This window comes from Gavialis gangeticus, unplaced genomic scaffold (genome assembly GCF_001723915.1).
Source record: "Gavialis gangeticus isolate Ggan-Ray unplaced genomic scaffold, GavGan_comp1, whole genome shotgun sequence".
NCBI lineage: Eukaryota > Metazoa > Chordata > Crocodylia > Gavialidae > Gavialis > Gavialis gangeticus.
In genome coordinates this window covers 11,836,432-11,851,839 of record NW_017729000.1, presented here as the reverse complement: position 1 = coordinate 11,851,839, position 15,408 = coordinate 11,836,432, and the positions used below count along the sequence as shown (strand labels likewise).

At 43.0% G+C, this 15,408-nt stretch overlaps 1 protein-coding gene across 1 annotated transcript in view; it reads left to right on the top strand.

The window, feature by feature from the left end:
• The first annotated feature begins 4,608 nt into the window (after positions 1-4,608).
• The window catches only part of SEC24A (SEC24 homolog A, COPII coat complex component), a 48,587-nt gene continuing 37,787 nt past the window's right edge, over positions 4,609-15,408 (top strand). The window contains exons 1-2 of the mRNA XM_019506274.1: positions 4,609-4,725; positions 13,827-14,357. Of these exons, the coding sequence (XP_019361819.1) occupies positions 4,674-4,725; positions 13,827-14,357 (583 nt within the window). The 5' untranslated portion in view covers positions 4,609-4,673. The remainder of the gene's footprint in view (positions 4,726-13,826; positions 14,358-15,408) is intronic.

The window sequence follows — 15,408 nt, the reverse complement described above, 5'->3', positions numbered from 1 at the left end:
CGCCTCGCCCCGCCCCGCCCCGCCCCTTCCGGCCCCGCCCCGAGCCGGCGTGCCGGGCCGGATCCACCTCCCCGTCCCGGCAACGCGCGCCCGGCCCGCGGGAACCGGCCTGCTCTTAACTGTGGTTTTTGCAGAAACCTGCCTTTTTCCCCTTTGTTTTACAGAAACCTGCCTTTTAAAAATCTTTTTGGGAAACCTGCCTTTAAAAAAAATGTTTTTTTGAAACCTGCTTTTGAAAAATCTTTTTGGGAAACCTGCCTTTTTAAATGTTTTTTTTGTGGAAACCTGCCTCCCCCCCAAGATTTGTCGCTTGCTGAAGGGGAGGGGCTGGGATGACATTAGCCACCCAAGGTGCAGGGCGGGGGGATGGCAGGCATTTCCCTGCGAAGTTCAGCACGACCAGGTTGGGGGGAATGGCAGGGATGTGTTATTTTATAGTCAAGTGCTTTGAGATCAACCGACTGACTATTCCTGCACCTCCCTCTGGGCACAAGCCCCTTCGCCATCATGCATGTGGTTGAAAATCTCCGGACAGGTACCGCCAACTATTAGGCAAACTAGGCGGTCACTTAGGGTGCCAAAATTGGGGGGGGGGGCAACAAAATGATACATAGAATAAAATAACAGGTGTGAATCCCACGTGCCCCTGGAGGCTGGGGCGCCACAGGGGGGAGGGTGGCGAGTGTTGACCGGTGGTTGGTGACCACCTGCAGATGCCACCGGCCACTGAGGATTGCGGACCGCCTGCAGACGCCATCAGCAGTGTCAGCAGCAAGGGGGAGTGGGTAGCAGCAACCACCCATAGGCACCACCAGCAGTGGCAGCAGTGCCTTTTTCCACCCTGACACCCGCGCACACCCCCTATGCAATGCCAATGGTAGGAGTAACATCATTCTAAATAACAGCCCTGGCCAGCTGTTATAATTGTGTTAGGGTTAATGAAAAGTGTGAAACAATAATTTTTTTGTTTGTTTTTATAGTTTTATTGTTCATTTCGAATATCAAATAAGTACATGGAAAAGTTCATTCTAGACTTCTTATTTTCCTTTATATTGAAAGTAGTGGGGGCACCAAGGTACATAGTTCACCTATGGTGCCATTTACCCTTGGACCAGGCCTGGGTACCTGGCATGATCAGTTGACCTCAAGGAAGCAATTAATGTGTCCTATATGCAGACAAGGTTCTTTGGGTGAATCTGATCTCTTTTAGTAGACCAACTTAAATACTTGGAAAAATTTTTCTTAGCAAGCTTTTGGGTTTAAAAACCCTTTGTCAGGCTAAGGAAGCATCTGCAGTTGGTAATAAAAGAGATCAGATTCACCCAAAGAAACCTGTCTGCCTTTGTCCTTAGACCCACATGGCTACAACCAACACCCTTGTCCTATATGAGCGTTTGTGGGTGGAAGAAAAAATGTGGTGAGAATTAGGTTTTCTTGAACAGCTTTCCCATTAATTCCTCTGTGGATTTAAAGCCAAACATCATTTGGTAATACAAGGTGTTGTTCTTTTTCAGTTTCTGTCAATCAATGGAATGGAAATGTTCAATAGGATATAATGGCTACACCAAAAAAAAATGTATGTGAAGAAGGATCAATACAGAATTTCTATCCTATTCATCCAGTCTCTAACAATACCAAAGTTAGAAATTTGGCACAGCTGCATACTGTTTTTTCTGCTTGGAAATAAGGTACTAGGATAGGTAGCACCCAAAATCAGGACATATGTTTGCTATTGCTGTTGATCATCTCAGAGTATGATATACAGAGATAACCTTGCTTCATGGAGGATTGATTCACAAACATCTTAAATCTCCGCAATCGCATTGGGTTATAAAGTTAATTGTATCACGTATAAAGTCATGGCCAAATGAAAAGAATTTCACTGTATTTAAAGGCTTGTGTCTATAAAAAAACAATGATCATATTTTAATATGCATTGTTATGATATTGCAAGGACTTAATCCATCAATACTAATGGAAGTCAGAAAGGATGAATCCCAAAGGACCTATCCAATGTATTAGTGATGAAAGAGAGAATTTATGATAAGGTAAGACACAGCCCTTCTTCCTCATTTAGAAATTGTTGGAGGACATTCTTGCAGATTTTACACAAAAAAACCCAGTTTTCATTCTTATGTATCTGACAGTTACCAATGAAGGTATATTCATTTCTAGACTTGCACAAATCATCCTGAGCCTCCATTAGGTACATCTATAGCTTGCTGCAGAAATAAAAAAACCATAACAGAAGAAAAACAATCCAGTATTAATAACTGTTTTTTTAAACCTGACACAAGTCCTATTTTAGTCAATTGAAAGACTCCAATTGACTTTAGAATTTAATTGGGGTCTTACAACCCTGTTAGAACAATACTGGCTTCTCAGTTATGCTACCCCACAATGAGCAATTGACAAATACATTCACGGCATTGGTTTTCTGATGTGGAAACTATTTTTATTTTTTTAATTTGGGAAGTGTTAAGATTTAGGTGTTATTGTGAAAGGTTTTGTCCCAGAAGACTTAAGTATTTTTGTTGCAGAAGACTTTTGTTGATGACTTACGTATTTTATGAGGAGTAGTATGTTTGTTTATAGCATAATTAGGTAAATAATGTGACCCGCAGACTGGCTAATTGCATAGATGCCTTTTTTAATATATATACCACTTTGTAAAAAGTCATTTGTTGCACCGATGATCCTTGAATCCTAACACCTCCCCCACATTTTGTGCAAGTTGGATAATTGCACAGATACGCATTCCAGAGTGCCCTGATCGTGAGGAGTAGAGTTTCCCAAACGAGTGTGACCCCACCTGGAAGCTGTCCAGTGACTCATGTGAAATTAGCTCAGATTATTTGCCAGTAAACAACTGTGTCTACCAGAGAGAGCAATCAAAGCACTTGTCACCCTGCTTGGCAGCCCAAGGACTGAATCAGCCCCTGGAACTAAATTATATCCATTTGCTAATCTCCAGTCAGTCCTTATGAGACTTTAAAAATTAATCAGTTCAATATACTGCGCTATGCAACGCTGGAAGAGAACAGGGTGAGAAGTGTGATTATTTGAAGAGTAAATAGGTGGTAGAAAACGGTAAGAATAAAGAAGCCTCTTACATCTACTGTATGATTTTTGGCGTCATTCTTAAAGTCTATGCTTCAGGAATGTGAGAAACGTAGCTCTTTCTTTTATATATGAGAGCTGTTCAAGAAGTATTGAGTATTGACTGATGGGGCCATATCAGGTGAATATGGAGGCTGCGGCATTTGTGGGATATGGTGGGACTGTTTTTTTTTTTTTCTTCCCTCAACTAAAGAAAACCTTGAAAGGAAGAAGATTGTGGGATGGGGAAACCATAAAACAAAAAATGTGACGGAGGAACTTTCAGCCATTCCACATATTGCTGATCAGAGGTGCTTCCAACAATGACAGAAACATTGGGAGAAGTGCACAGCTGCAGGAGGAGCATACTTCAAAGGAGATATAAGCCGAAACCCCTGTAAATAAAATATTGTGTTTCCTACAGCATCTGTCTCGATACTTTTTGAACAGCCCTCATATATAATCTTTACTCTTCTGCGTTCATGAAAATGTCGCTATTCCACCTTGTATGTTGTTGCCGACGCTTGTGATTTCTGGCATTGTTCTTGAAGTCTACGCTTCAGGTACATGTATATATGTGTCTCTTTCTCTCTCATGATTTTTGCTGGTGTTCTTAAATTCAACTTAAATTCAATGATACACTTTGGGAATGTGAAAAACTTAGCTTTTCTTTTATTTTTATATATATCTCGTTTCTTGTATTTTTTATATATCTATATCTATATCTATATCTATATCTATATAGATATAGATATATATATATAAAAAAAAGAAAAGCTAAGCTTTTCATATTCCCAAAGTGTAGACTTTAAGAACAACGCCAAAAATCATGAGAGTCGGCAACAACGTATGAGATGGAATGAGGACGTTTTCATGAACGTAGAAGATCACCGTTGTAGAAAATAAGTGGTTGGACCAGAAGCAGCCCACGTGAAACACAACATGAAGGAATAGTTGATTAAAATTTGGGTCAAGTTCAGCTCTTTTTGGTGCGCAATTCCTCTTTCCTTCTGCTTTCTCCTTCTGGGGCTGGCCACGCTGTCAGCATGCGTCCCTCTGGGATGGATGCCGCACCAACCCTTGTCGTTTTTGCCATGGGAACCATGGCAGGTAAAATGAGAGGTGTTGCGCCATGGCATCATGCATCAACAAAGGAAAAAATTTCTTCTGTGGCTCTGGCTGTGTTGCAGGCCATTGACTTGGCCATGAGCGTGACTGGATGTCAGAGGCCTGGGGCTTAGCTGGAGTCCCTGCTTTCTCCTTGCCAGTGTTTCCTGCCCCAGTCCCAGCTGCAGGCAGGCAGGCTTGCTTCCTTCCTTCCTTCCTTCCCCCCCTCTCCCTAGCCTTGTCCCCCCGCACACAGGACCCTGGGGCTACTGGGCCGCGTCCCCTTTAAGAGCCAAACCCCGGAGCTGCTCCGGCCCCGCCCAGTGCCGCAGAGCTTCTGGTCCCGGAAGTGCCACGTGTACGGAGTGCGCCTGCGCGGCGTCGGGGTTCCTTCCGGTGGCCCCCCACTTCCCCTCCTCTTTCCAGTCCTCCGGCACTCGGCACTGGGGCTGGGAGCAGCGGGCGCCATGGCTCAGCCCGGCCGAGCCCACGGCGCCGGGCAACAGGCCTACAGCAACGGTGAGGCGGCGCCGCTGGGGCCCGCGGGGCTGGGGTTGGTCCCCTTGGCGGGGCAGGCGCTGGGCTGAGTTCGGGGGCAGGCCGCGTGGCCTGGGGGCGGTGCCAGGCGTGGGGAGACCTCCGGCTGGGCTTGCCTGAGGGGGCAGCGCTTCATGGCGAAGGGCTGCAGTGCCCTGAGAAGGCGGGGGATACAAGGCTCCCCGTTTCCTGTCCAAAAGGTAGCTCCCAAATTCACGGGAGCCTCCCCAAGCCCTGCTCCGTGCCCCCTCCCCCCCAAATTCTCTCCAGTTTTGTGTCCTGCGAAGTCACGTCCCTACCGGCCCCTGCACCAAGGGGGGCTTATAGAGTGGCTGGGTGGCTCAGGCCCACGGTCCCCCTTGCCCAGGTGGGTCCAGAGTACTGCGCCAGTAGTCAAGATGGGACCCTCTCATTTGCAAGCTGCTCGGATATTCTCCCAGCGTTCATCATTTCAGTTCACTTTGGACAACCCGTTCTATGTTATCAGCCGCTGGTGGTATTTACTTGAATATGAGATGTCACTAGGGTTGTATAGCCATACTTCTAACGAAAAGTGTAGTTTCATATTTTAATGTTACTTTCTGAAGGGCCCTAAAATAGGAAGCTGCTTCTCTGGTGTATTTTTTTTTTTAACAATCTCTGTTTCTGGTCGCTGGCCTCTACTTGGCCTCTAGCGTTTTCTTCTCTGGAAGCTGCTTTCACACAACACAGGGGAAACGCCAATGCCGAGTGAGTCATGGGTTTGATTGAGAGCAGCTGAGTGCTGGTCGGTTGCTTTCCGCTGGTTAAAATCTCAGCAGTTGGTCATATGCGGAGGCGCTGGCCCTTTGGAATCGAGTGTACATGTGGCACCATGATGATTGCTTGCAGGGGGAGGATCCAGAAAGCGAAGTCTGCTCAAGTGTAGCTTGATCTTGGATTTTATGCAAAAGTAGCATTCTTCCCCACAAGGAGCACAGTAACTTGGGAGAGCCTGGTCTCTTTGGAGAGATGGGCGTCACATATCTTAAGATGAGAGGCAAGGATTTCTTAGGGTGAGATGTTTTATTGGACCAGCTGTGTAGTTGTCGAACTTTATCCTGCCTATGTAGTTGGTCCGATACAAGATCTTGCTCTGAGAAATCTTTGCCCCTTGCATAATTTCTGGACCATCATGGCTGCAAAATCACTCTTATGCTACCACATCATAAGACGAGAGATGCTGCAACTGGTGGTACAGGCCAAGTTAAAACCGTTCTTATCCTTAACTGGAAGAGAAAAATCAAGCAAGAAAAGCCTTTGCTCTTCTCTTTAATTATTGTGTAAATAAAAAGGAGATGCATTTGGTGCAAGTGTTTCATAGTTATGCATGAACACTGATGTCTCTTAAGTTTTTCCTTTCTTATAGACTTGGATCTTGGCTGTTCGAGTCGCACCTTTTTCCTACTTCTTCATGAACCAGTTCTGTTTTGTTACTTTTTTAATATCGCTGCCAGAGTTGACACTTGACAAACGGCTGTTGAACATTTCTGTAGTGCTAAGCGTGTGTAAAGTGCCTAATAGGGTCTCTGTTCTGAAGAGCTTGCCATCTCAATAGAGGAGCAGTAGACAAAGGGTAGAGGAGTGCCAGCTAGCAGAGTGTGTTGTGGCTTTTTTACTGACATTGCTTGGACTAGGAATGTGCTTAGAGGGCACAGGGTACCTGTCCTAAGGAAATATTTGAAGAAAGCAGCTGGCTATTTGTGTGTTAGGCAAATAGAAAGACATAAAGGCAGCTATGCAAATACTTGAATTGCTTTAGTTTTACTGAGGTAAGTACAGAAGATAGCACTTTGGTCACTAATACTTAGATGTAGGAAATGTAGTATTGGTAGGAACAATTACTATTTAAACTGACAGTGTTCTCGCTGTTTTTGAAACGTACATGGAAAAGAAGCCCTACAAATTTTCTTTTTTTTTCCTCACCTCTATTGCTATGTTCCAGTGTGCATAATGATCTGAGTAGTTCATGACGGAAGCTGGCAAGTAACTTTGTTCATGTTCATAGACACTATTTCTGCTTCCTGACAACTTGCACCCCTGTGCTTCAGCAGGTAGCTTAGTGGGCGTTACACTGTAAATGGTTACAGCAGCACTGCATTGCTCTCTTCTAAACTACTTTTCTAAACTATGTTGGGTTGGGTTAGTAACTCTTGATACTAAGTCAGGTAGGCAGATAAGACTGACATTGATCTGCTTGTGTGGGTGTATGGGGAAGAAAGAGAGCTGAATATTTGTAAGGAAATGTTAATACATTCATTAGCTTTGCCTGTAAGTGTCCTGCTGTGATCACAGCAACACAAAATCGTCAGAAGTTTCAGAAGTATTTGCGTTTTCTGTTCAGTCCACCAGGTGCTGTGTGGCACCAGATCTAGCTGCACCAATTCTATCTTTAGGTACTTAAGTGTTTCTCATGTTAGTGATCTGGGGGTGGGGGTCAGCTTTCGAATGCATTTATCCTCACAGCACTTCTGTGTTATCCCTGCTGTACTACATTGCTTCAGTTTCAGTTCCATACAAGTCACTCGCCCAAGGTCAGACAGGAAGTCTAGTGGAGCAGGGAGTAGAGCTTGGGTGCTGGAAGAGCTACGCTAGCACCCTAATCCTTGGACTCTTGTCCTTTATTTTCTTGCCAGGAAATGCCCTTTGCTTCCATCCCAGTTCTCCATATTGCTATGCAGTACTGTAGTTTGTAAGAGACTTTCAGCCATGAGTACATTTACTGTTGGGTTTTTTGGTGTTGTGTTTTGTTTTTTTGTTTTTGTTTTTTTTGTTTGTTTTTTTTACTCTATACATCAGTGGTTCTCAACCTTTATGAACTTAAGGAACTCATCGAACTACTCAAGGCACCCCTGGAACAATACCAGCTCTTAGTTTTGACTCATTTCTCGTCTATGAAAAAATAATAGAGCAGTACTTCTGCTGCAAAAAACTCATAAAGACCACAACAGGTCTGAATGTTCGATAGTATAGATGCTCTTTTAAAATCTCTGCATTTAAGTTGTGAATTATTTGTAGGTGTTTGCGTAACTAACAGTTGCATAACGCCTCTAAAAGGATCTCATGTAAACCCGGGGTACCTTGGGACCCTGGTTGAGAATCACTGGTGTAGGGGTGGCCTCACTCTTTTCCTTCCTTCCTGGCAGGGGAAAAAGCAGTGTTTCTCCATCTAAGTACAGAAGGCATGCAGGTAGTCACAGCAGGGCAAGGAGATCTAAAAATTAGTCCCTTGCCACAGCAGAATGGCAAGTTTGGAGGGATTTGGGGAAAAAGCCATATTTCAGTTGTATAAGCAGAGTCCACAGGGCTCTGTCATTTTAAGTTGTCGGTGGACTTCAGTGGTCCGGCTTATGTTTGATTCACATTTTTCAAGGTTATTTTTGCAACCAGAATTGACCATTATATATGTATATAATATATGTAATGTCATATATATCCCCTAAATGTCTTTCCCCTAAATTAAGTTAACAGTGTGGAATTTACAACATCCAGTAAAATAGTCCTCTGATTCTGCTTGGGCTTCTGGGTACTGCCAGAATACATGCAACAAAGGATATATGTTTTATTTTTCAATCAAAATAGTCTCTTATTGTTTCAGCTGAAAATAATTTATATAAGTCTAGCATGCACAATGCTGCAGTTGGGCTAAAGTCGGAGTGCCACCTACAAGTGCAATAAATGAACTGTGTCATTTTAAATTTATGGTTTATGGGTTTTTTGGTTTTGGGGTTTTTTTGGCACTGGTTCTGCTTCTGTCTGTAGAAGGCTGTTTAACTTCTGCAGCACACTATATTCGTAGATTTAAAAATACAAGTTTTTAAAGAAGTTTGCAAGTTAATTATTTAGATATTGTAGTTCTAGATCTTGGGGGACTGTGTTAAAGGTGGATACTGAAATAGGCTACTGGCCTGTGTCAGCTCTAAGGAAGTGTACAGCCAGCCCTGGGAAGGCAAATAGGATTTGTGTACAGCCAACCTTGGGAAGGTAACTGTATTTAACCATTAGCAGACTTGGGGGTGGAGGACTGGGTAAAATCATAGGTAGAGAATAAGAAAACTGGCATCTGGTCCATATTATGCAGGCAGGGGAGAGTGAGGTTACCAGAACAAAAAAAACCTTGCTGGTATATTTAGTTAAGAAGCTGGTATCCTAGTAATCTGTGGCTTGAAGCTGAGTATTGTCTTGGTAGAGAAAGTGTCAGTTAGGGTAGATGGGCTACCATAACTAGGTTCTTCAGTGCTTTGTAATGTTTTACCCATTTCTGTTTTAACTACAAACTCTAGCTGGACATCTGAAAAAAGTCTGAAATTTAAGTGCAGTGTTTCAACTGATTAACAAATTCAGTGTAATCTTTAACAATATTTTATTTTGTGACTTCTTTCTCGAGAGTGCATTTAAGAGTCTGGATAGATGAAAGTTGTTCAGAATATCTGGTTTGAATAACATTTTCTTACCAGTGGCTGTGGACCTCTAGGCTTTACTACTAGTAAATTCCAAGGTTCAAAGATTCCTTGTTCTCATAGGGTTGAAAAGAACCACTGTCCAGTGATGTACCTTTTCAAACCCATTCACAAGCAGTCAGAGGCAGGGTTCATCACCAAGGACCACAGAGTAAATCGGGAGTTGATAGGCTAAATCATTTTTCATGGTTGATAAAATGGTCAAAATGAACAATTTAATTTGTAAGTGCAACTCTTTCCAGGTGCTGTTTCAAATGCTTTCTGAACTGTTGAAATAATCTGCCACCTGGATTTGGTGCTCCTGGGGATAGTCAACACTGGGCTACTTACACACACCTAGTTACAGTCCTCACTACAGATACAGTGAGGGTGCTTTGATTGCGTCTTTCTTCTCAGAAATCACTTGTGGTTTGAGGTGGTGGGTGATCTTTGGCTGATTTTGTTTGAGCATCTGAGCTAGTTTTGTGGGTTTGTTTTTTCTTTCTCTTTAAACCATGAAATGTTTTAACAGCTCCTTTCATCAGTCAGAAATGATGTGGTACAGTGTCTTTGTGAAAACTGAATTCCTTCCTCTAGAAATCTTGCCTCTATTGTGTGATGGTGTAAAGCTCAAGAATACTTGAAGCTGAGGGAAATGTATTGTTAGGTACACAGACCTCTCCCTGATCAATGCTGCAAAACGCATACAACACATTTTTCTTATGAGCAACATTCACTAAGAATACTGTAAATAAGATGCAGCTGCAGAAAGAGCTTTCCTAACAGCAATTTATGTGGTTGCATAGTTTTCTTTTATAAAGATACAATTGATTTTTAAAACAAATGGATTTCAAATGTCAGTTAATGTAGCAAATAAACCCAGAGAACACTGTGTGTTACAGTAATCTTGGGAGTTCATTGTTTTTAAAAAAACAATGCAAAACAGTTGCTTTGAAAATCTTTTAATTGCTGTTCATAACCATGTATTTGTTTAGATCTAAAATACAGATTTTTTGGAGCCGCTCAGGTCAGAGAGAAACAAATGTGTGAAGCACATTCCAAGTTATTTATGGTTAATCTTTGCCCCTTGTTATGAAATTGTTTGGTTAACACAGGGGTTCTCAAACTTTGTGATACTGCGACTGAATGCTCGATGGCAGTGGCGGGGGGTGGAGAGCTTGCACGCGGCAGCCGCCGCTACCATCCACTGCTCAATGCTGTCACTGCAGGCTGCTTCCCCGTGCCGCTGCACGCGCCCCCTGGGAAGTTTGCCACCTCCTTTAAAGTTGCCTGGGTGGTTGCAACCCACAGTTTGAGAACCCCTGGGTTAACCGCAAACACTGTGCTGGCCAGGGGGAGTTCAGTTTGTGGAGGAATTACTGATGCTAAAGCCTTCCTGATTTTTGCAATAAAATCACAGTTTTACAACTTAAGTCTTTCTCTTTTATGTTGTTAAATTTTTCAGGTTTTTGCTTCCTCTGTTTCACCCCCTCCTGCAGTCATTGAAAAATTTGTCACCTCAGATTTTTAAAAGACTTGTTACCTCAGTTATAACTGTTTTGTTATATTATCCTGTGTGTTTCCTGCTTTTTTATCATGTTTGTGGCTGCTGTAGTATCTGTAGATACTACAATGTGGGGACATTTATCAGATTTTCAAGCATTTGAATATTGTGGTGTTTTATGTTTTGAAAAGAAGATCTTTGTTGACACAGGGATTGACTCAGTACTTAAAGGTAGGGTATCAGTATAAGTCATGGAAGAATTGAGACTATTTGGCCATTTCTGTGCATCCTGCTGCTAAGGGTTCTTCAGAGGAATTAGAAAACATTGAATTGTTCATTATTTTCCTTTTTAACTGCAACAGTGAGATTCCAGTTCAGTGCCTTCTGAACTTATTTACTTGAAACATTTTTTACAAGACTTGGAGGACTGACAGTTTTATTATGTTTTATAAAAGCAGTGCTTGCTTTAAAAATGCTGTATAGTTACTGCTTTAAATGGACGCATGAAATATTATGATTTTGTGTGTGTTTAGAATGGCACAGTGTGACCAAGAGCTGCCAGTAGAACTTCTGCGGAAGTGTTAATTGTTTCTGGACAAACAGTCACGAAGACTTTTGAGATGCAATCTTCAATGTATTTGGATCAGTGAAAGAGATCTCATTTCGAGAAGCATCCTCTCTGACTTCAGGGTGATGAAGATTACTGTCTATGACACCTAATGTGCCTAACCTGGCTTTTCAGTGATGTTTTTTCAGAGTTCTAAAAATAGTGTAATTATTTATTCTGCTTAAAATACAGGAATCTGATAATGCTCTGGGAATATAAATTCTCAAAGGAGTTAATGATTTTTCTATTCCAGTGAATCCAGATCAGCTTGGCTGTATGAGCAGGCCTTGCCTATACTAAACAGCTGGTGGGAGGCAGTATCTCCCAGTGTTAAAGTGCCACGGCTTGTGTGCCCTGCTCAGGAGCTGTGCTGCCAGAGCAGGAAGGCACCAACTGCTGAAGGCACCATGGCAGCCAGGGAAAGATGTAGGTGGGTCTGCTCCTGCTTCTGCCAGGGATTGGTATAGAAGCCTTGCTCCACTTGGCAGAGATGAAGTAATTCTGCCGGCAGAAATGAGGTTTTGCAACAGAGGAACTTTTGAGTGCGAGCTGCCTTCTTGCTAGCCGAGCTTTGTTTTGTAGACTAGGCCTCCAGTTCTTTTAAAATGCCTTCAAGAAGCATGCTGACAAACTGGTGAGAGTCCAGAGGAAGGTAACAAAATGAAAGAACTGGGATTATTTAACAGAGACGATTGAGGGGTATGTGAGGAGTTTTCAGATAACATAATGGTTGTAATAAGGACAGTGCTGATTAATTGTTCTCTGGATCCACAAGAGACAGGACAAGAAGTAAAGGGTTTAAATTGCAGCTTGGAAGATTTAGGTTAGATGCACAGAGTTCCTAACTATGATGATTTAAGTTCTGAAACAGACCTAGAGTGGTTGTGTAACCTTGGTCATGAAATTCTACGGTGCAGGTTAGACAGCATGTGTCTGGGATAATCCCGACAGGGATGACTCTGTCTTGCATAGGGGTTGGACTGGGTGCACCTTCTTGCTGTATTTTTCCCACAATTCTAAGTTAGTTTTCCTCAGTAAATGGCACGCTAGTACTATGGTGAGGTCTGTTCCTCTTGCTGAAATGGTCTACTCAAAGTTTCATATTGCACGAGAAATAGTATTTGTGATCTTAAGAGTTATGTTGAGTCTCCCTTTAACTAAAGTGGAGGGAAGAAGTTAATCACCAAGGCTGCTTGCACATGTTAAGGGGGGAAGAAAAAAAAAAGCAGCACTTTAAACTTGGCACGCTCCTGAGCCCAGCACATGCCCGGAAGAGGCATCGTGTCAGTTGGACCCAGCGTGTCCAGTGTCTGTATAGATTGGGCACTTTAGGGGGGCTTTTGGCTAAAAAGCCCCGCTGAAGCACCCAACGTATGCAGACGCTGCAGAGCTGGGTTGAAGGAATGCACTGCTTCTGGTAAAGCATTCTGGTTTTGTTTCTGTTTTTTAATGTCTGCAAGCAGCCGAAGTGAAAATAAACTGACAAGCAGAAACAGGCTTTTCTTATCTGCTGTCTACTGTTGGTTTCTTCATTCTTGTTCATTGGCCAGTTGTGTGGGAGAATGTGGGCCTTTAATTCAATGTGCTCTTGTCTTTGGATCTCTGATGTGGGTGTGCCCCAGGTGCTAGAGAAAAGCTTATTGGTAAGCTTCAGCCTGGAGTGTGATATCTTTAAAGTGTTCAAGGGATCTGCAAGGCTGTCATAAATACTTATTCAAAAGTCTGGTGCAGCAGTTCTCAACCTTTTTAGACTTGAGGCACCTCTTGGAAAATGCCAGCTCTTAAGTTTCACTCAGTTTTTGACTACAGAAACATCACAGATCAATTCTTTTAGGACTCACAAAGACCGCGACAGGTCAGAATGTTTTTAACTTTATGGCTTTCAATTTGAAACATATGGGTTTATTTTGTAAATCTTGCTTGTACACCAGACAGTGCTAATGTTGTGTCAGTACACCAGACAGTGCTAATGTTGTGTGGCACCCTTGCAAAGGTCTCAAGACACCCCAGGGTGTTGTGCATCCTAGCTGAGAATCAGGGTGCCTGACCTTTTTGCTCTTTGGGTTGGATGGACAGCCCTCGGTCCAGCTGGTGGGGCCTATCTGGCATGTGGGGACACAAGGAGGAGCCTGATCAGGTGGTGTGGGTGTGGGGAGCAGCTCAGCTCTGATCCGGCTGTGATGGGGAAGGAAATTTGGCAGCAAGAAAGGGTAGCGGTATTATTTGTCACTGCTTCGCCACCACCAAATTTCCCAATCCGTAGGGAGTCCCTTGGGCTGAATGCTGTACCTCCGTGGGCTAGATTTGGCCTGTGGCCCGGAGGTTGAGCACTCCTGGCCTAGAGTATTAGGAGCAACTGATTATCAAGTAAGCATCTGTTGAAATCCTACATTGCTAGTGATCTATACAATGGCCTGTAGCAGCAAACTTCTGAGGGAGAAGTATGTTGTATTACTGGGAATTTCTCTTCAGATGCCTGTATGTAGCACTGACTCTTTGTAGTTTTGTCTTTTAGGTCCTGTTCAAAACCCACTGATGCATTCGTCACACATGTCAGACGGCCAGAGATATAACTCTCCAGGATTGTACTCACATCCGATACCAACAAAGACTCCTCTGCACCCTTCTCCTGGACAGTATAATTATGGTGGTTCCCAGAATGTTTCTCAGTTAAGTAATTATCAGGGACCTGGCCAGACTCTTAACAGAGCACCTGTAGGACCTATTTCTGTGGCACCTTTGCAACATACAGGTTCTTCTCCCCAAATGCCACCTCCATCACAAAACTCAGCTGCCATATCATCTGCTGGTAGCTTCCTTCCTGGAACTAACCCCCCAGCACTTTCAAACTGGCAGTATGGGCAGACCTTGGTGAGTCAGCCAGCTGGGTCTCAAACAAGCCATTTTGCTCATGTGACAGGAGCAGTACCAACCCAGCCATCAGCATCATCACCATCGTCTTCAGGAAATACAAATCCTCCAACAAGCTATCAGTATGCAGCTCCTCCTGGAGTTCCCCCACTTCCAAACAGCTACATGAAACCAGGTGAGATAACATAACTGTAATGACTCTTAAACAATAATGTGTTGGGGCTGAGTTTCTATGTCTGCTTTAGAAGAGGTTGTTTATTATTCACTGTTCGTATTTATAATTCTGTTCTGGTTGTGGGATTGTGGTGCTAGACCAGGTATTCTGGAGAACCATGCCCAGCAACCACTTGGAAAACTTGCATAGATGTCAGTGAAAGTTCCATGTATGGAGCAGGCATTTAATTTTGTTGGGTTTTTTGAACTGCTGAAGTATTTACTGTCTGTTGGCCTTCCTGTCAATGCTTTGATAAATCATGTAGGTTCATGGCTGTTTGTAGACTTTTATTTTGTTCTGAATAGCTCTTTGAACATTCACATTTAAGTTATGGAGCTCAAAAAGTTGGTCTGAGACTGTAATCCCATGACAACGGTGGTGTGTTTATAAAGCTGAAAAGTGTACTTAGAATTCCATTCAATAGTTTCATACAGCCCTTTCTAAACAAGGCCCTCAGTGGGAAGTTGCAAACTGAACTCTGCACTTACTATGAAGAAAAAGCCGCAGTTTTCTGTGTCACTGATATACAGAAACCTGGTGTGTGGGTGTTTCATGTAAAAGCTTGCGTTGGCATTGTTGATGCTACAAATCAGTTACGTGCCTAGCTAAACATAAATGATCTGTTCAGGCAGGAACAGCGCATCTCGGGGAGATACCATTGAGCACAGCATGGATGTCAAAACACGTATTAGCACATACAGTTTTTTATAAGAAAGTGCATCAGGCAGTCTTCAACCTAGTTCCTGGTGTTCTCCAGCGAGTGGTAAACATTTAAATTTTTTTCGGCAATATTTTTCTTTTACTGATTCGTGGAGGGCACTATGAATTCGTGGCATGCTATAACATTGAGTCTTCAACAGTTTTAATAAAGCAAATTAAGTACAGTATCTGGAACAGTAAGACTGCAGTCCCAATTTCTAACTTCCTGTTCAACATGGAAGTGGCCTCCATGTTGTTGAATGGGAAGTTTATTTACCATAAAATGTAGAGTTTTTGCTCCAGCACAAGCAAC